The sequence below is a fragment of the Lepus europaeus genome, chromosome 4 (assembly GCF_033115175.1).
Source record: "Lepus europaeus isolate LE1 chromosome 4, mLepTim1.pri, whole genome shotgun sequence".
NCBI classification, from domain to species: Eukaryota; Metazoa; Chordata; class Mammalia; order Lagomorpha; family Leporidae; genus Lepus; species Lepus europaeus.
The window spans coordinates 148,923,257-148,943,728 of NC_084830.1; the positions used below are offsets into that span (position 1 = coordinate 148,923,257).

The window sequence follows — 20,472 nt, forward strand, 5'->3', positions numbered from 1 at the left end:
CAATAAAAAATAATAATACTTAGAAAATAGGATTTGCTAGGCACATTTCCACATGTGTGAACTTTCAGTTCTGTGTCAAGTATTACAGTAAAACCTGTTTCTGCATTTTTTACAATGGCATCTTCAGGATTTTGTATTTAACTGGGGGCTAATAACATCTATCATTTAGAATAATCCTATTTATCATCAAAGTTGGAAAAGATGTAGCTCATCTGTTCTAGTGGTTTGCAAACTTTTTCACAGAACAGAATTTTTTTTAAAGAAAACATCCAGGATTTCACTAGCCAGTGGAAACAAATGAGCTCTTGCAATGGAAGGGGAACAATAGATGATCTTATCTACCCTCTTCAGTTCAGCTAGGACTTAGTCTATTCTATACCTGGAGGGCTGAATGAACAGTTGATGTATCTTTAGCCTGGCAGCACTGCCACTGACCAATTTCCTTATTTTACTGATATGGAAACAAAGACACAAAGGCATTCTTCCTATGACTTACTTAACTCTCCCATCCAGGTCATGAGGAAGACCAAGATATCATCCATATAAACACAAACTAGAAGACACCTATCTCTCTCCTTCTCCATCACTCTGCCTTTCAAATAAATAAATAATGAGTTAATGAATTAATGAATCTTTACCAAAAACGTGGGAAAGACTGGGCTTAATAGGTGTTACTCTGTAGTCAGGGAATGATTTATATTATGGACAAAAGAGATACAATGTAAATTTGGAATGTTATAGGTTGTGAAAGGAGAGTATGTATAGTTTACTGAAAACTCAGATGTAGTGTCAATGTGTAAATTTTGTTAGGGAGAAAAGGCATAAATAATTGCAAGAAAATATTTAACATTTTAAATGCTATGGTTTTCATATGGGGAAATTACAATGTTTTATATATTGCAAAGATTTCTCTCAGAATGTTCCTCAGATTATGTAAGAATAGCCACTATACTCTCTACGCCACAAACATCTACCACTTTTTTTTCCTTTACAAACAGAGAGGATTTCTTATATCTTACCTAAGTCACAGGATTTTATGATTCCATGATAATAATTCTATACTATCATACAGTGAATGTGTTAGGTATTGTCTATGGCCTCATTATGTATGAGGCTCCACATTACGCACAAATTTCAAGTAAGCATTGCTATCATTGTAAAATTAAACTTACTGATTTTCTTGCCAGATGAACTTTGTCCACTTGATTTGATCAAAGGACACCAAGAATTCTGTTCCTTTCCATCTCTACTATATACAACCCAGGAAAACTGGTGGAAAAAAGGCTGTCTTTAACGTATTGAAATGTGTTTCCTCTGTTTTGTTCTGCCTCTACCTCCATTAATTTTAGTTTGAATTTAATTTTCTGATAGCATTAGGACCCTTTACTAGGTAAGTTTTGTTAGCCGTCACAAAACACACAGAACACCGGAATAAGGGAAAAGGACCAACAGACCAGAGAGGTGGGGTGGTGAAGGAAAAAGAGAGAGAAAGTATGAGACAGCGAGCCAGAGGAGAGGAGATAGTGAGGAGAGAAGATAGAGCAGAGAGATGAGAGGAGGAGAGGAGAGCAGAGAACAGGAGAGGAGAGCCAAGAGAGAAGAGAGAAGCCAAGAGTTCAGGAACAGGCCCTTTTAAAACTTTGCCGGAGGGCGGGCAGGGAAGCAGGAGCAGTGAATCCCATTTGGATGGGGGTGGAGTTTGACAACAGAGGTTGGGCCATGTGGCCACCTGGCTTCCAGCAATGGCAGCAGAGGGGGACTAGAGCTTGGGATGTAAATCAGGGTATAGATCGCGCCACAGATAAAACTGCACCAGTTTCCTAACGAGTTTTATGCAAAAACATCCTGAGAAAGAATTATATCAACAAAAACTAGCAACAGGACTGGCGTCATTGTAAAGTCATGGAATGGGGATAGGCCACTTCCTGGGACACAGGCATCCCATATGGGCACTGGTTCAAATCCTGGCTGCTCCTTGTCTGATCCAGCTCCCTGCTAATGCCCTTGGGAAAGTAATGGAAGATGGCCCAAAGTACTTGGACCCCTGACATCCACTTGGGAGAACTGGATGGAGTTCCAGGCTTCTGGTTTCAATCTTGACAAACGTGGGTCATTGTGGACATTTGGGGAATGAACCAGTGGCTGGAAGCTCTCTGTCTCTATCTCTTTGTGCACTGCCTTTCAAATAAATAAATAAATATTTAAGAAATAGCAACAAAACAATAATAATGACTACTATATTTTTAACACTTCCCTGTGTCAAGTATGGTGCTAAGTGCTTTATATATTTCATACCATTTAATCTTTAATACAGTTCTATAGAGGTTCTCATGATCACAGCCAGCCAGCTAGGATTTGATCCACATATATAATGTCCCACATCCCATCATATTTTCCTCTACTTGTTATTTCTCCTCAGATCTCTACTGTAGAGTTAAAGTACTTGGGGCAATGATGACATTATTGAAAGCTATTACTGAGAATGCACAAAATAATACTTACCTTAGACCAATCACCCATTCGCCACACGTAGCATTTTGAATAATCCTCACAGTCCTCAGCCTCTCTGGGTCTGGTAGAGACCACGCATTTCTTTCTGGGATTGGTGCACCTCACAGTCCGATGACGGACGCCTTTGCCACACTTGACAGAACACTGAAAGATAATGTTAGAGGATTTAGATAAACACAAAAATTGCTTAGGAGATACAGATTCTGTTACTGATTCTGTTAATTATATTTTCTTTAATTGGCTCTCCTAAGCTCATCACTCACATTAAAAACTAGGTAAAAAAAATAAAAGATAAGTTTAATGGTAATATCAGGCATAGAACTCACATCAAAACCCAGACATATGGCCCCTGTTATACAATGCTGAATATAAATGCTTTCAGAACACTGGTCCATTATTACAAGAGTAAAAATAGTGCAGAGATATAAAGACAAGTAATAGACAATGACAAAAATTTAGTAAATTACAAAATTTTATGTCAAAAATTTAAATACAGTATTTAAAGAAATTCCTCATTTTATTTTTGCTTTACTGTTTTCTTTTGCCTAAGGAAATGTCTGTGAAAAATGACAATTCTTCAACGAATGTCATTTCCCAGGACACTTCTTAAAATGGAAAGAAAGTATTAGCAAAAATAAAATGAGGAATTTCTTTACATAACTATTTATCCCTAGAAATCATCATTCTAAATGGTTGTATGGATTGAAAATACTGATTCAAAAATAGTGTAGCTACTTTCATAAATAACTGATGCTTATAAAGATAACACAATAAATTGAAGCATGTATGTCTGTTCCACTAATCTTTTCTAGGCACAATAACTCTCTTATTTACAATTATTCTCCTTATTAGAAAATATACATAAAGAATTTCTATTTTCCATCACTATCTAGACAGGGGACCAATAATGAAGTTGTGGGTGTAGGTATAGTAGATATGGCAAAACATTTGCATTTGACAAAAGTCCAAAGAACTGCAGTATATAGTTAGCAATGATGTCACATAGGAATGACCATGCTGATTCAAATCATTGCTTGAGCCTCTTAAGAGGTAGAAGCTGAGCTTATTGCCCTCTTCGCACTGGCACACTTTTGCCACAGTCATCTTCATGAAAATTTGAGCTGGAACAAATAATATTTTAAATATATTAAATCTTGCACAAATTTATAACTGTCACATAATTAATAGCTTACATTTGCATATGTTGAGCTTTAAAATAGATTGCACATTGTGATTTGTCATTTTAATATTTGTAGTTTTACTTTTTTACAATTGAAACTATACCTGATCTATAAAATCAAGTTCTATATCAAAACAAGTGACTGGTATACTGCATTGTGATATATAATTTCTCCCAACTGGTGCCAAGAATCTAGAGTAGAACATTTTTAACCCAAGAGTTTGCAAAAATGTTACAGTTAGGCTGGGGGAGGAGGTATATTTGTTTCTCTGATGCTCATGTTAACCTTCTCTGCAGATTGAATGGATTTATTTTTATGTAAACTTGTATATGGGATTCATTTACATAAATATTAAGTAAGAATTTACTAAAAATCAAGAAAGCAGAACAGTTGGGCTATTTGGTAGTGTGTGCTTTCAGAAAGATTAAAGAACAAAAACTGCACCGTCTAAGCCACCTTATCCTCATTTTTTTTTCTATTTATCCTTTTTATATCCTGCTAATATTCTGAAATTAAAGATGGGTGACTTTGGTCTGTGTGGATACATCTATGTCTGATGTACTCCAAAAGGTTTGTAGAAAATGGCATGAAAAACTAAGTATGTTTTGATTCAAAAAAAGTTTAGAATCTTTCCCTGGTTTTTTCTTAAAATATGCATTTTCCATGAACTTTTTAAGGCCTCTCATGTACATGTGAGTGAGCTTGTGGGTGTATCCACACCCTCACTTAAAATGCTTCAGAGTAGCCGGTAAATCCAAATAATGAGTGGCATTACTATTATTTTGTTATTATGAAAAGATATGCATCATGATAACAGGAAACACATCACTATGGATTGGCACAGAGTACAACTGTATGTTAGACCCTCCACACTAACAGGGATGCATTGTGTATTGAGTGAGTTAGTCCTGGGTTCAAACCCCAGCCCAACCACTTAGGTAAGAGTTTGGGTAAGGTATTTAATTATATTACCTTGACCAATCAAACAGTAAAATTTAAGTTTCTTACTTTGTTGATTAAATATAAACAATGCACTAAATATGAAGTAAAAGCACACTCCCTACTCACATAAAATGACTGTTAAATTTCTTCTTTTCCTTTTAAATATTCAGGGTCTTTTTTTTTTTTTTTTTGACAGGTAGAGTGGACAGTGAGAGAGAGACAGAGAGAAAGGTCTTCCTTTTCCGTTGGTTCACCCCTCAATGGCCATTCTGGTGGTGCACTGCGCCAATCCGAAGCCAGGAGCCAGGTGCTTCTCCTGGTCTCCCATGCTGGTGTAGGGCCCAAGCACTTGGGCCATCCTCCACTGCACTCCCAGGCCACAGCAGAGAGCTGGACAGAAAGAGGAGCAACCGGGACAGAATCCGGTGCCCCGACCGGGACTAGAACCCGGTGTGCCGGCGCCGCAGGCAGAGGATTAGCCTAGTAAGCCATGGCGCCGGCTGCAGACTGTATTTTAATGTGTGCCTACACAAGGGTGTTCTCAGGGTATATAAAATATAGGAGAAAATTCTAAATGCACTCAATTATGTTACTATATTTACAGAACAAAGAGTACATATTTTACTTTTCTGTTTTCAAACTGATTTACAACTGCATGGCCAGGATTATCAACACAATTAATGGATAGGAAAGGAAAATATCAACACGTATGCAGAGAGATTGTATATATAGAACATGAGCTTGTATAAGGTATGAGTCAGAGAAGGAAAAGATAAGGAAACGGTGTGTGTACTGCACCTCAGACCACACTCCTGCCTCCCACACAGTCATGCAGTCCTGGCCCTCACAACGCTGGGCAGAGGCAGGTTTAGGCCCAGCGCAGTCCCTCTCGCGGGCTCTGATCAGAGTTCCATTGCTCAGTTGTTGGGTGCAGGCCACCTGCCTGCTCTGCATCCCTTTTCCACAAGTTCGTGAACAGGGGGTCCACTCGGTCATCATCCACCTACAAGTAAAGCAGCAGTCAAGGGAAACAAGTCAAAAGATGTGCATCTACCCTATGTGATGACAGATCTAGAGTTAGCAGAAAATTACACAGTAACTTTCTACCTTTTTTTTAAACTGAATCAATCATTTTCTCTAAGACCCCAAATGCTTCATATTTCTTATCTCTGACCTTGTTATTAGAATCTCATATATCAGTTTTTGCCCTTGGCATTCTACATGCTGCCCTTTACTGATCATCTTGCCCTACTGAGGTTTCTTTATAGGTATAAAACTGCTAATATCCAGGAGTCATTCCTGTTCTTTGTGTTTCAAGTTTCATAGTAGTCCCTGTGGGTGCTACACCAACATGTGTCAATTTTGCTTTGTGTTCCTGCTCTAACAATACTACCCTCTACAAATAAATGCTTCTAAGTGAAAAGGAGGGAAGAATGATATGTAAATGATGTGCAAAAGAGAAAAGTACAGTGATAAGCTTTCAGTTAGGTCATGTGCACTGTAACTTCCTAAAGCATTTTTATGTTATATATGCTGTCTGTATGTATCAGTATATTTAAAGTGATTTATGCTCATATGTGTTTCATTCGCTTCATCTCCCACTTGTTTGCAAAATAAACCACATGCTGAGTTTCCTTCCCAAACACTTTCTATTTTCACCTCATGGCACATAACATACATAACACACCTTCCTTCATAGCCCAGATCCTTGACTGCCAGCTCCAAGTCCTAACTCCTGGAAAAGCTTCTTCAAGTAAACCATGCTGCACCCTGGCTTAGAATTCTCCAAGACTTGGAGATGTGGAGGGGCTGCAAGGCTACCTAAGAAATTTGACTTCCTGTCCCTGTTTGTTTGTTTTTTTGACAGACAGAGTGGATAGTGAGAGAGAGAGACAGAGAGAAGGGTCTTCCTTTTTGCCGTTGGTTCACCCTCCAATGGCCGCTGTGGCCAGTGCATCTCGCTGATCCAAAGCCAGGAGCCAGGTGCTTCTCCTGGTCTCCCATGGGGTGCAGGGCCCAAGCACTTGGGCCATCCTCCACTGCCTTCCCAGGCCATAGCAGAGAGCTGGCCTGGAAGAGGGGCAACTGGGATAGAATCCAGCGCCCCAACCGGGACTAGAACCCAGTGTGCTGGCGCTACAAGGCGGAGGATTAGCCTGTTGAGCCACGGCGCCGGCCCCTGTCCCTGTTTGATATGTAGGATCCTCAATGCCTGTTCTTATTTGTACCCAGGATACTTCTCATATAACATTTCTTGAAAATGGAATTCATGTCTTTACAAAAATAGCCTCAATTATTTCAAAAGTACCTAAGCCCATATATTCCTAGCAATGACCCATGTTTTGAAGAGTCATATCCTCTTTCCGGCCTAGTGTTCTCATCTATAAATAGTTTAACAATAAATTACTGTATGCTTCTGTGTCTGCAACATTCTACAATCACGTTTATAGTTCTGTAATGACTCTCTTAAGGCTCTTGTTTGCTAGTCTACCTGGTATGATGCAAATCTATCATTTGGCTTTAGAATTTCCTACTGATTTTTCCTAAAGTGAGTAGATAACTCCCAAATTTAGTTTAGTTTCTGTTTCATATTTCCACATGAGAATATCCAGGAATTAATCACAATTTAAATCCATAAGCCTCCTTTTCCTCCAACCATGGAACACAGGAAATGCTACAGAAAAGTACTTGAATTTTTAAATTTTTTAAATAAAATGAATTTTTGATATCGTTCATGTCATCCTAAAAAGTTAGATCTTCTATTCCTTGGGAAAACTGCTCCAAAATAAGAACTACATGTAAAATATATTCTAATATGAGACATTTTTTTTTGTATTTTCGATGTAGTCTAATTTGTAATGATCCCATTTCCTTATCTGTAAGAGGCCTCCTTCTTACACATGTATTTATTGATGTAACGTCTCTGTTATATTTGACACATTGCGTACTGTCAGGCTGTTTGGTGCCTTTTTCAACAAAACCAGAACATTTCTTCCCAAGGTGGAGAAAGAGGAAAGGCAGGAGAAGGAAAGGCTGCGCTGAGTCAGCAAGTCTAGAAGCTTTTCCTGGGATGACCCTTCCCACTTGCCTGTGTCCAGTTACTTGGCAATATTTTAGCTAACCTCACTGACATCACTTCTTGGTGGTTCATAACATAAAGGAGGGAAAGGAAGCCCTCCAGTCTCCCGCTGCAAAAACTTTTCACTCGAAAAACACACTGACCTTTTCAAACTACTCACTGTACCGAGTCATTCTTGAGGCATTTTTCCCCAAGACCACTGAGCTCAGTGAATGGACAGTAAATGGCCTGTGCTATCCACTCTGCTCCTTCAGAGGCCAGGTTAGACGTGGACAAAGATGTTCCAATCCTCACTGCAGCTGATGCAAGATTCTTGGTCTATCAGAGAAAGCTGTGCTCATTGACAGGATTGGAAAAATTACACGGTGCATAAAAGAAATGGTGTCTCAAAATATTCAAGTAATTAAACCCAAAATATGTTATATTTTAATGTCTCTTAAAAAGGATATACAAAGAGAATTCTTAGGAGTGGAGGTTAATGATAAGGGTCCAAGATCTTGACTTGCCAAAGCTAAGGCCCAAAACACTACTTATGTGTTTTTCCAGCACTGGATGCAAAGGATCCTAGGATCTGACTGGGAGAATGATAAATCTCTAGGTCACCCTGCCTGCGTCATAAAAATGCTTTAGGAAGTTACAGTGCACATGACCTAACTGAAAGCTTATCACTGTACTTTTCTCTTTTGCACATCATTTACATATCATTCTTCCCCCCTTTTCATGTAGAAGCATTATTGTAGGGGGTAGTACTGTTAGAGCAGGAATACAGAGTTAAAAAAAAAAAAAAGTTGATAATCAGCTTCTGGTACCTTAAATACATTGGCTCCACAGGGAAGGAAGCCTTGGAATTTCAACTCTGTAGAGAAAGAAAGTATTTTTCAAACTTTTAAAAGCTCTCCTTAACATGCCATGAGCCAGATCTACAGATCTATAGCACTTACTGAACTTGACAACAAGGCACAAATAGAAAGAACTCAGGATAGCATGCTATACCAGCAAAAGGAGAGAGAAAAGGGGGTTAGGGGAACCAGAACCAAGCACTTGCCTGGATGACAATAATCCTCAAGGAGATTGTTTAAGGCAGAAAAGCTCAAATATGGTTAATTGATAACTTTGTTCCTCCCTCTTCCTATTCCCTCCACATTGTGCCTACTCTTTGTGATAGGGTTCATGAGGAGAATTGTATTAATTACAGGCTGCCCTGTAAAAAAAAAAGAAAGCTACACCTTCTTTGGATATCCATAAAGTAGTTGTATAAATTCACTGTGGCACTACTGGAGAAGCTACTGTGAATGGACCATCAATTTTCTGTCTACCTGCGAACTCAGAACTACACCCTAACTCATGAACCTCACTAAAGTCCTAGTGTTATTCTTAGATAACGTAAATATCCCTGTTCCCATATTATAGGGCAATCAATCTAGCCTTACATTTTTTTCGACACCCTGTCCCTAAAGGCTTTTAGGACTTATGCTGGGTCTGAGTCCCACTCAAGTGTGGCATTAATCAGTGCATGGAAGCAAGTGGATTTTCAGAAACCCGATGACAGCCATGCGACGCAGTCTTGCTGTTAGACCATTCTGATATGAAACTCAGGTTTCTGTATTTGTCTTTGTGTGACATTCCAGTTACAAAGTGTCTCAGTTCATTTTCTGTTGCTATAACAGAATACCTTAGACTGGGTAACTTATAAAGGAAAGTGGTTCATTGTAATTTATGGGTCTTGAGGCTGGGAAGCCAATGGGTAGCTGCTTAGCTTCTGGTGAGGCTTTCAGACTATATCAACTCACAGAGTAAACTAGAAGGGAGGATAGCTAACCAGCTCCTACGAGAAAGCATTAATCTCCTGACACAAACACTGTCTCCAGGCCTTATCCCCCAACACTGCTGCACTGGGGACCAAGCCTAACATGAGTGTTGGTAGGAAAAAAAACCACATATTTACACCATAGCACTAGGGTATGGCCTTCTTTATTTTTACCCCACTTGCAGTTGCTCAGCATTGTTGATTTCTCTTAGAGAGTTTCTTGCCTGCTCTATTACTTAGCATTCACTGGGGAAAAACCAGAAGGGACCAAGCAGCCACCATCTAATAACTAGGACCCAGGTCAGAAGTGTGATGATCAGAGATCAGGAACCAAGCAGTTTGCATGGTGACCTCTAGCAGAGGAATTTAGGATCTACCTTGTGGAACCAGAAGGTCCACAGTGTCTTTGTTCTTTTGCTGCAGTCTGGGGCATGGCCAGGCCTCCATTGGTTTATATCACCCCTGGTAAGTACCAAAACATCATTTCAGAGAATTCAGGAGCAAATAATTAAATTCAATCCAATAACCAAAGTTTTGATGGGATCATCCATAGGTTATCCAACAACTGTAATTACTCCTCAACTCCTTCCTTCATACCCACCCTTCACCCACCACTTCCAGGAAGTAACAGTTCTAAAGTGACAGTTTTCACTCTGTGGAAGTCATAAAATCATAAATCTTAGACTTATTTTCTTAGCCCTTGCTTATTTAAACACATACGTCTCAGTGCATAACTTTAATGATTTTAAGACTGCGATTTCAGTCCCCTCCTGTATGTCTTAAAGGCTACAATTTCATGTCCCAACAGTGCTTTCCTGTTCCCGCAGTGGGGTTACCTTGTTTGACATGGCTGCTCATTGCACTTTCGAATCTGTGGCTCAGGCTTAGTTAAGTATTTGCACTTCTTATTGTCCACAGTGCTGACGTTTTTGCTCATGATTTTTGTACAGGACACCATTGTCTTCCTTTCTCCTGAAAAGAACAAATACACATGTAAAGGAACTTTAAAGGCCTTTATACAGTGAATGTGGAAGATGTTTCTAGGGTTGCTGTAGTTTTCACACATGTTTTAAAGAAATTTTGAGCTTTGATGACTGTTTACAGCCCTGAACAGTGATTTTCTTCTTCTTACTATTTGTGGAACTTTTTACTTAGTGTAAGGTTAATCTTATATGTATAAAGTAGACTGAAAATAGATCACTGTAAAAATTAAAAGAGGGATTAGGAGAGGAAAGAGGAGGAAGTATCACTGTGTTCCTAAATCATATCAAATTTGTATACCTAAAATAAAATTTTAAAAATAATTAAAAAAATAGATGGATGAAAATGATATTACTTATAATTGACATAACAAAATGTACTCCTAGGCTTAAAAGGTAAACTACTTTTTTTTCTTTAGTAAGCAAGTTTTATAATACAAAGTGATTGTGGCAATCTAAGTTGAAAAGATATAAGGATTTGTAACCATCGTTCAACATTAAGTGGTTGAAAGCAATATTTTCCATGAAATTTTAGGAATCTACTCTTTTTAAATGTGTGTGTGTGTGTGTATATATATTTGAAAGGCACAGTTACAGAGAGAGAGAGAGAGAGAGAGAGAGAGAGAGAGAATAGAGACAGGGAGATCAATCATCCATCCGCTGATTCACTCCCCAGATGGCTGTAATGGCCAGGGCTGAGACATGCTGAAGCCAGGAGCCAGGCGCCTCCTCTGGGTCCTCCTCAGGTTTGTCAGGGCCCAAGCACCTGGGCCATTTTCTGCTGCCTTTCATAGGCCATTGGCAGGGAGCTGGATCGGAAGTGGAGCAGCCAGGACTCCAACTGGTACCCATATGAGATGCTGGTGTTGCAGGCGGTGGCTTTACCCACTATGCCCCAGAAATCTACTCTTTCTAACAGGCCTTATGAAAGCACTGAAACATGCTCATGAACACACATGAGCATTTTATCATCGGGTTGCATCATCAGTGCTTTCTATTGAGTCATGGGTAAGTGAATTTAAGTGGAGTTTAGCTAATATTTGTATTTTTGAAAAAATTATTATTTTTATTTTAAAGGTAGAGCAATAGACAAAAAGGTAGACACAGAGATTTTTCAGTCTGCTTATTCACTCTTAAAATCCCAAAAACAACGAGGCCTGGACTAGGGAGAAGCTAGGAGCCTGGAACTCAATCTGGGTCTCCCACCAAGTACTTCAGCCATCACCTGCTGCCTCCCGGGGCATATATTATCAGGAAGCTCCATTGGAAGATGAGGACTAGGACTTGAATCAGGCACTGTGATACGGAATGCCAGTGTCCCAAGTGGGGATTTAACTGTTGTACTAGTGCCCATCTCAGAATTTCACTTGTATTGTATCTAGATCCCAAGAATTCTAGAAATATATATTCCCAAATGATTGTCATATTCTCTAAGAAAAAACATGAGGCTCTTAACATATTTCACTATCTTTCAGAAAACCGACATTTTTACTTTCTCTGTTTTTTTGATAAAGTCTGATTATAGGAGGTAAAAATGACAATCTGTATGCTGTTTTCATTTCTACATGAGCCCTATAAGTATACTTCCTTGCGAATACCTTTGCTGTTAATTTTATACTAAAAAGTACGGTAAGCATGTTCTAATTTCTTTTTCTCTATAGAAGTCTTCTATGCACTTTTCCTCAAAGTAAAAGTAGCAAAACATCTTTACAAGATTTAGAATCTATTTTTAATGTATTGTTTGACATTATAAAGTAGTGAAACCAGCCATCAATGTTAATGTCGGATGCTCGTAAGGGATTAAGAAGAAACCATGAGCTTTCTGGATCATGATTGAAAGGCCCATTAGTTGGGGTCCTATGACTGTCAGGCAGTGATAATTAGGAAGCTCAGGGCTTTCATGCTTTTCATGCCAAACATGTAATACTGGGCTGGTCGCAGAGAGGTCACTCTGTCATTCAAGTAACACAAAGAGGGTGCTGGAATCAAGGAAGAAGGAAAGAAGGGCAGTGAAGAGAGAGAGAAGCTACTTTGAACAACTTTGGGGTATTTTTTACTTTCACTTGATTTGAGTACAGGAGGTCAAGTTAAAGTTGAAAGGACAGGTACAGGTTCAGGATGTTTCTTGTGGCTGGATGTCTGTCTCAAGGCCCTTCTGGTTGTTAGTCCCTTGGTGTAGACTCATGTGGTGCCACAGCACCTGGTAGGAGACACATCTCCCATTCAATGTGAAGAGCCAGTTTCCTGCCTGAATTAATTCATCACTAGGAATAAGCAAAATCTTTATGAACAAAGCATGTGACTGATGATTAGCCTCTGGAGTAGTCAGTGTATGTCTTGTGACCAATGAGCTTGTTTATGTAGAAGATATCTGGGGAACTTACCTAATTTTCTATGGGTGGGCATACATTTATTTATCTTTAATAAATAGTATTATTTTCTTTTAAAAAGTCACAAGTTGACTTTGGGAAGCCCTTCTATAAACACTAGAATTGACACCTCAGCAATCAGTAGAGTTGCTGATGGGATGAGAAAACCTTTTATATAAAGTAGGGATCTCAAGCTGTACTCACTTAGAATTATGTAAAATGCTGACTGCTTTTTATGCATACATGTAAAAAAAAAACTGGAACAATTTCTAAAGTTTTATCATGTGATTTACTTCTTGGCCATTCTGTTTTATATCTCTATAAGGGATTAGCTTTAGTATTACAAAGTCTATTTCATTTTTTAATAAAAAATATTATTTTGTATAATACAACATCCAGTATATTATCCAATCTGATCTTGTCCTTTCCATGCATACAGATGTAACAGTCAGTTGGGCGAAGTTTAACTTGAGTGTTAATCCTTCATGCACTGGATTTCCTCCTACATCTGCAAGCAAGTCACGTCCCACTACCCAGTCCTCTTACTTTGCATTCTGTAATAAACATTTTCATTAGTTGCAGTGTTTTTGCACCTATGTGTTTACCTAGAAGGCTTTCTATATCCCTTTACTGCTCTGCATGGCATTTTTATAATCTGTCTCCTACTAGATAGACAGTGAGTTCTCTTAAAGCAGGAAGCATGCATTATAGAATAACCTAGCAATAGTGTACATACAGTCAGTTCTGGTAAAAGAATGAATGACTGAAATAAGGCTGTGCAATTTAAGCCCTCAGTACATTTGTTCTATGAGGTTTATCAACACAGTGTTTCTTTGAATGGTGAAAAAAATAATTTGCAAACAAAATGACCATTTATGGGGAGTAGTTTTGTATGGCAGATCTAATTCGTGGATTATAATTTAGGTATTAAAAATCAAGTATATAAAGAGTTTACATTAATATAAAAGCATTTCTATATTTCTGTTCCATTGAGGAAAGTAGAATACATGATTGTAGTAAATATTATTGAAGTAAAACATTGCAGAAGAAAATGGAAATGATGTATGTTTTGGTGCATTTTCTTCAGCTATTGTCATTTATTTGGGTATATGCATTAATAATACTTGAAAAGGGAAAGACCAGAAACCTGCACCTTAAAAATGTTCTTTCCATCAAACATGTTTCTAAAAGATTTTAAAAGGTTTGAGCATTTATATACTAAGAAATTATTCTCAACTTGGAACCAAAGTTTTGGATATCTCCTTACAATCCAGGTAGAGACAAGGAAAGTTGTGTGAGGACCATCTCACAGTGCAGTGTTGAAAGTATGAGAGTCATAAGTTGGAGGGGTTTGGAATCAGTGTGGAGAATTTGGAGTGTTGGTTTACCATTTTTCCTTCAAATGTGTCTATTTAGGATTCCCTAAAAGCAAACTTAACCCTTCATTTGTTTCACTAGGGGTTAGTGAATCTTTGGGAACCCATACTAGATTTTATTTTGTTAATCCATCTAGTAGGTCAAAATAAATTCTCAAGTAGTGTAGTCAGTACTATGTGTAGTCAATACATTGTGTAGTCAGTGCAATGATTTTTCATACACAACGGACAGACATCATGGAAGGATACATCTTCAATACCTCTGAAGTCCAAGATCACTTAAAACAGGCTTCTGATGTCAAAAATAACTTTCCAGTGATCTGGTCTATACTTTTGAAGTGCCAAATTAAATTGAAAACATTCCTCCAAATATTATTAGATGTTTCAGAACTCCAATGCAAAGCAAACATTGCTTTCATGGATAGATTTTTAAACTGTTTGAGAATAAAATGACTAGCTTCACTGGCCAAGGCTAAAATACAAAAATCTATTCAGTCTTCCCTTGTACGATCACTGGGCTGTAATGAAAAGTGTATGATAGCTTGTGTCCATAGAAAACTGCTGGGAAATTTACTTGTGATCATCACCATGCATTCGATAATTTAAGATAATATTTACTGTAAAAGAAAGAACTTACGTCTTGGGCTTTTAATACCTTGTAATAATGGGTATTAATACATTAATAGAAGTACATTAGGAATTAAGTTTGAGTTACCATTTATTTGAGTTACTATTTTAAAATGAGACACTGACATAAAATAATTATGATAATAATTTCACCAGCAACACTAATTATTTTTTAAAACATTTTTCTTCACTATGACTGGCAATCCAATATCTTACAATGGAATTAGAAAAATAACATGACAAGCACTGATATTTTATAGTGTTCTGTGATACTTTATTTGCTCTTACCTAATATATTCCTATGAAATAGATAATGCTATTATTATTTCTGCTCGCTGTGGAAGATAAATTTTGCATGAATCTGTTTCCAATGTTCTGTGCTTTGAACTTACTCTCATTTAATTCATGAACACACTGAAAGATTACAAAGCTCTTCCTGGCTATAAAATTGATGACATAAATTCAGAAATAATGCGATGCTAGAAGTCCTGTCCATAGACCTTATTTATGAACTGCACAGGAAAATAATATCTTAAAGTCCCAGAAATGTTTTGGCATTGAAATGAATATGTGCCCTATTAATACAATCAGAGATAATTGAAAACTGTTGACTAAACACAGTGGAGCAGAGAGCAGAAGGAATCTACTCAAGCACAAATCACATTGGAGTTGTGTACAGTTAGGACTCTTTTGCCACATCTATGATCTGAAATAAAAGTAAAGGCATATCTAAATTCTTATTTAAAATAATACAATGGAACACCTCTTTGAATAAAAAATGTAAATAATCTCTTAGAGACATGTTCTACTTTATTGAAAGAAACTACAGTAAGCCTTGTCAGCCATTCTTGAAGGCAGCAAAAGGAGAAGGAAAGCAGACTAGACCTCAGGGGTTCTGATTCTCATCCTGGTTCCACCCCTCATGGACCATTTGACCAGGGGAAGTCACTTTGATGTATGTGGTTCAATTTTCTCATGTTGATAATTAAGAAGTCATGCTTCAGAAATCTAATATTCTTTCTGATTCTGAAACTAAACAATTTATAGTGAATCTCTGTTCTTTAAAGTTTAGAAACTGGAAAAACATATTCTCTAAAGTAATTAATATAATTTGTGGGGAGAAAATTAGCCCTAAACAATCTGCTTTTTCAGTTGGAAGGCTGACAAGTTCTGTTTTCTACTATTTCTGATGTGGTTGTTAGATCACAAGTGTATAAAAAGAAAAGTAACGGGATAATAAAATTTATTGAGCATGTATTTCCCTGTCTTTAAATATAAACAGATTTCCATGATGACTTTTCAGTGTTACAACATGAACCAATAATCTCTCTATCACATCGCTCTCCCACAGCCAATACCACGATGGGAATCAAGGCTGTTCAGTGGGATTGTGGACCTGACTAGGAATCTTACCTGTGATTTATTAACTAGAACTTTAATATAATCTATTATATGCAATTGCAACTATGCAGAATTCATTTAGAGTGAGTTTCTTTCCGTTTGTGGTTTTTTAAATTATTGTTTGTTTTTATTACTTAGCGGGGGAGAGAGGGAGGGAGGAGGGGAGGGAGGAAGGAGAGAGAAAGAGAGGGAGAGAAGTCTATTAGCTGGTTCATTGGTGCACTCTACAAATACCCATAATGCTCCAGGCTTGGCAGAGCCAGAAACTCAACTAGGTTTCCCCATGTGGGTGCCAGTGACTCAACTACTTGAACTGTCATTACTGCCTCCCAGAGTCTGCATGAGCAGGAAGCTGGAATTGGGAGCACAGTGAGGTCTCCAATCCATGCAGTGACATGGATGTGTGCATCCCAACTGCTAAGCGAAATGCCTACCCCTGGGTTTTTATTTTTTATTTGGCTGGAGGATATGAACCCTTTAAGTGAGACGGGCCCTGGCATCAGTGAAGAATGGGTGGAGCAGATGAACAGGAAATTTGGTGTATATGGGTATCAGCAGGCAGAAATGGAAGATAGAGGAGCTCAGGTCATGTGCTAATAACAAGACCCAGCAAGAAGCATCTGTATACTGTTCATAGATGGAGGGTAGCAGAGCATCAGGAGGACTGGTGTCATATGAATTCATGAACATTAATCTCAAGTGGACCATTAGTGGTACCATACCATCAAAATGTACATACAAGTTCTATTCGTTTTCATTCTCTAAATGACCGCTTCCCAACCTCTCTCACCAGAACTCAATACCTCCTTTTCAATACTTGGGCCCTCAGAAAGGCAACGCCTCCCCTGCCCTGCAAATTACCACCACAAATTCCAAATACCTGTGTTTTCTCCTCTTACTAGTCATAGGCTATCTATATTTTTGTCTAAAGGCAATTTCACTATCCCATTTATCTGAATATCTCTCCAAAATCATATTTGCTTTTTTTCTCTGCATCATTAGTTTCTTGTTCTATTCTAGAAAATGCACATTGGCAAACAGCGATGTCTAATTTTCCCTACTAAAAACAATAACAAACTCCTCTGACTCATATTCCCCTTTTGCCGCTGCCATGTTTCTCTGTTCAACTTTCAGCAACATTTCTCGAGTTACCAGGAGTTCTTTTCTCCAATTCTTCGGCTGTTTTCTCTTAAATACACTCCACTTTAATTTTTGAGCCAACCACTTCATTAAAAATAACTTTCACAAGGCCTGTTAACCCCCATGTTTCAAATATAATGGATAATAAATTTATAATGTAATATATGTAAATTTTAACATTATATTCAATTCTCTGTCCAGATCATTTAAAATTTATTAACAGCTTTAGTGACAGTTAATTATTCTCTTCTTCCTTAGATAGCATCTCACTTGCCTTACAGGAATGTATTCTTCCAAGCTTGTTTTTTTTTTTTTTTTCCTTTGTTGCTGTTGGCTACTTATTTTAATCAGCTTCTCTGGTTCCTCATCTCTCAAACTAAATACTAAAGGACCCAACATCTCAGTTCTCTAATGAGTTTGTCCTTTCTTTACCCACTCCTTTGGTGACTTTAAGAATTTCAAGAACATCCATATACTCTGCAACTCTAGCCTAATAGTCTCTCGGGATGCCAGACTTACATGCCCAATTGGTTACTTGACACTACACATAGATGACCAAGAAGCACCTCAAATTTAGGTTGAATCTCTAGTCCCTCCACATCCTGCTATCCCAGGGTTTTTCCCAGGTAAGTCAACGACGTTATTCTGCCAGTTGTTTGACAAAAGCCATTAACATCATGCTTGACATCTCTCTGTTCTCCTGACTTCAAATCTAGTCCATCAACATAATCTGTTCGTTCTGCTTTCCAGATTATGCAGAACCTGACCACTTCCCCCTCCTCCAATGCTACCACAGTACTCCAATTATGATAGATCCCCCCCCACCGAATTATTGTACTAATGTGCTTACTGATATCTCTGCGTTTGCCATTTACAACTCCCCACTCAGAAACAGAAACAGCCTCATCAAACATAAGCCAAACTAAGTTGCTTTTTAATCCCAGACCTCCCCATGTGTGTCCCACATCACTCCACAAAGGTCATATGGCATTCTGGCTTTTTCTGTGAGCAATCAACTCTGCTTTTGTCTCTGAACCATTGCTGAAAACTCTCTGTCTCTAGGAACCACTGAAGTTGGTGCTTGCACAAACCCTCTTCAGTCTTTTTAGTCAGTGTGATCTTCCCTGAGGGGTCTTTTCTAACCATCATATTGGAAACTGTAACTATACTTCTCATCTTCACTGCCTTTACTTCCTCTCCTTACTTATTTTTTTTTATCCAGAGCATCACAGTTTGACACCATGTTACTTAATAGTAGGTTTGTTTTGTCTTCGCCCCTCCTTAACACACTCCCCTCATGCCAGTCCCTCGTGCACCTTCTCCATGTTTGCTGCAGCAACACTGGAGGATGGCATTGCAATAGTTTCCCTGCCAGAAAATACAAGACAGTTGACTGCTTCATGCAAACCTGTTCATATGACATACACAGAAGAGGCATATATCACAATTCTGTGTAATGTAATGGCCTTAGTGGGATTATTGCTACAGAGGTGTAGAAAATTTGTTATTAAGTGGAAAATAACTGAAATAATATATTGCTGATATACACGGATACAAAGGGAAGTGTGAAGTCTCATGGCCTGGCATCTTAACCTGGCCTAACCACTAACTGGTTCTGTGATCAACAGCAATCACCCAGCCTGCAGGACTTAAGTGTCTCACTGGTAACATAAAGGATTTGGATTAAATGAGTTCCTAATCTTACATTTAATGGTGAAGTAATTTTACCCTTTTGTTTCCTCAACTTCTAATACAGAAATAAAAGAAGAGGGGCAGGAATTTGGCACAACTGTTAAGACACTGCTTGGGACACCCACATCCCATATTATAGTGCCTTAAGCTCCCTTGCTTGTGATCCTAGCTTCTTGCTAATATACAGCCTGGAAGGCAACAGATGATGGCTTGAGCACTTGGGTTCCTGCCATCACATGGAAGACCCGGACTGGGTTTTGTTTGCCTGATTCCTGGCCCATCCCCTGCTGTTGTGAGCATTTGGGTAGTGAACCTATGGATGGAAGATTGCTTGCTCTCTCTTTCTCTCTCAGCCTTGCAAAAAAATAAAATAGAAAAATAAAAACAGATAATCTTTGATCAAAATTTTAGAAAGCTTCTATATTATTTGACAATAGTAATACCCTCTTAGAAATGACAAAGTGAATACATTTGCATGCTCTATGTTTTTAGCTTAAGTATATCGATCACAAAGAAGCATGCTGAATACTACTCTGTCAAAGTATCCTATTTTTTTAACTTTTATTTAATAAATATAAATTTCCAAAGTACAAACATCCATCTCCCACTCCCTCTCCCATCCCATTCTTCATCAAGATTCATTTTCAATTTTCTTTATATATAGAAGATCAATTTAGTATATACTAAGTAAAGATTTCAACAGTTTGCACCCACACAGAAACACAAAGTATAAAGTACTGTTTGAGTACTAGTTATACCATTAATTCACATAGTACAACACATGAAGGACAGAGATCCTACATGGGGAGTAAGTGCAGAGTGACTCCTGTTGTTGATTTAACAATTGACACTCTTGTTTATGAAGTCAGGAATCACCCAAGGCTCTTGTCCTGAGCTGCCAAGGCTATGGAAGCCTCTTGAGTTTGCGAACTCCGATCTTATTTAGACAAGGCCATAGTCAAGGCCATAATTGGAAGTTCTCTCCTCCCTTCAGAGAAAGGTACTTCCTTCTTTGATGTCTTTGATGGCCCATTCTTTCCACTGGGATCTCACTCACATAGATCTTTCATTTAGGTCATTTTTTTTTTTTTCAGAGTGTCTTGGCTTTCCATGCCTGAAATACTGTCAAAGTATTCTTACATTTAGTCTAGGTCAGAAACTCCCATGGGCAGGTGTAGTTTGGGAGTTAGAACTTCTGATATTTTACAGAAGCAATACAGAGTGTGTATGTGTGTGTGTCTGTGTGCACATATGTGTGTGTGTGTTTGTGTGTGTGTAAACCTAACAAATGGTCTCTAGGAGATCTGGTGGATTTTAAATATCAGTACATTACTCAATACAATGCAATGAGTAGTCATATTAAGAGA

General features: G+C 38.2%; 1 protein-coding gene across 1 annotated transcript in view; it reads right to left on the reverse strand.

The window, feature by feature from the left end:
- Nucleotides 1-20,472, reverse strand: part of ADAMTS19 (ADAM metallopeptidase with thrombospondin type 1 motif 19) — a 219,411-nt gene that overhangs the window by 17,025 nt on the left and 181,914 nt on the right. The window contains exons 21-23 of the mRNA XM_062189957.1: nt 10,357-10,492; nt 5,433-5,637; nt 2,503-2,655 (exon numbers count right to left, since the gene is read on the reverse strand). Coding sequence (XP_062045941.1) covers nt 2,503-2,655; nt 5,433-5,637; nt 10,357-10,492 — 494 coding nt within the window. The remainder of the gene's footprint in view (nt 1-2,502; nt 2,656-5,432; nt 5,638-10,356; nt 10,493-20,472) is intronic.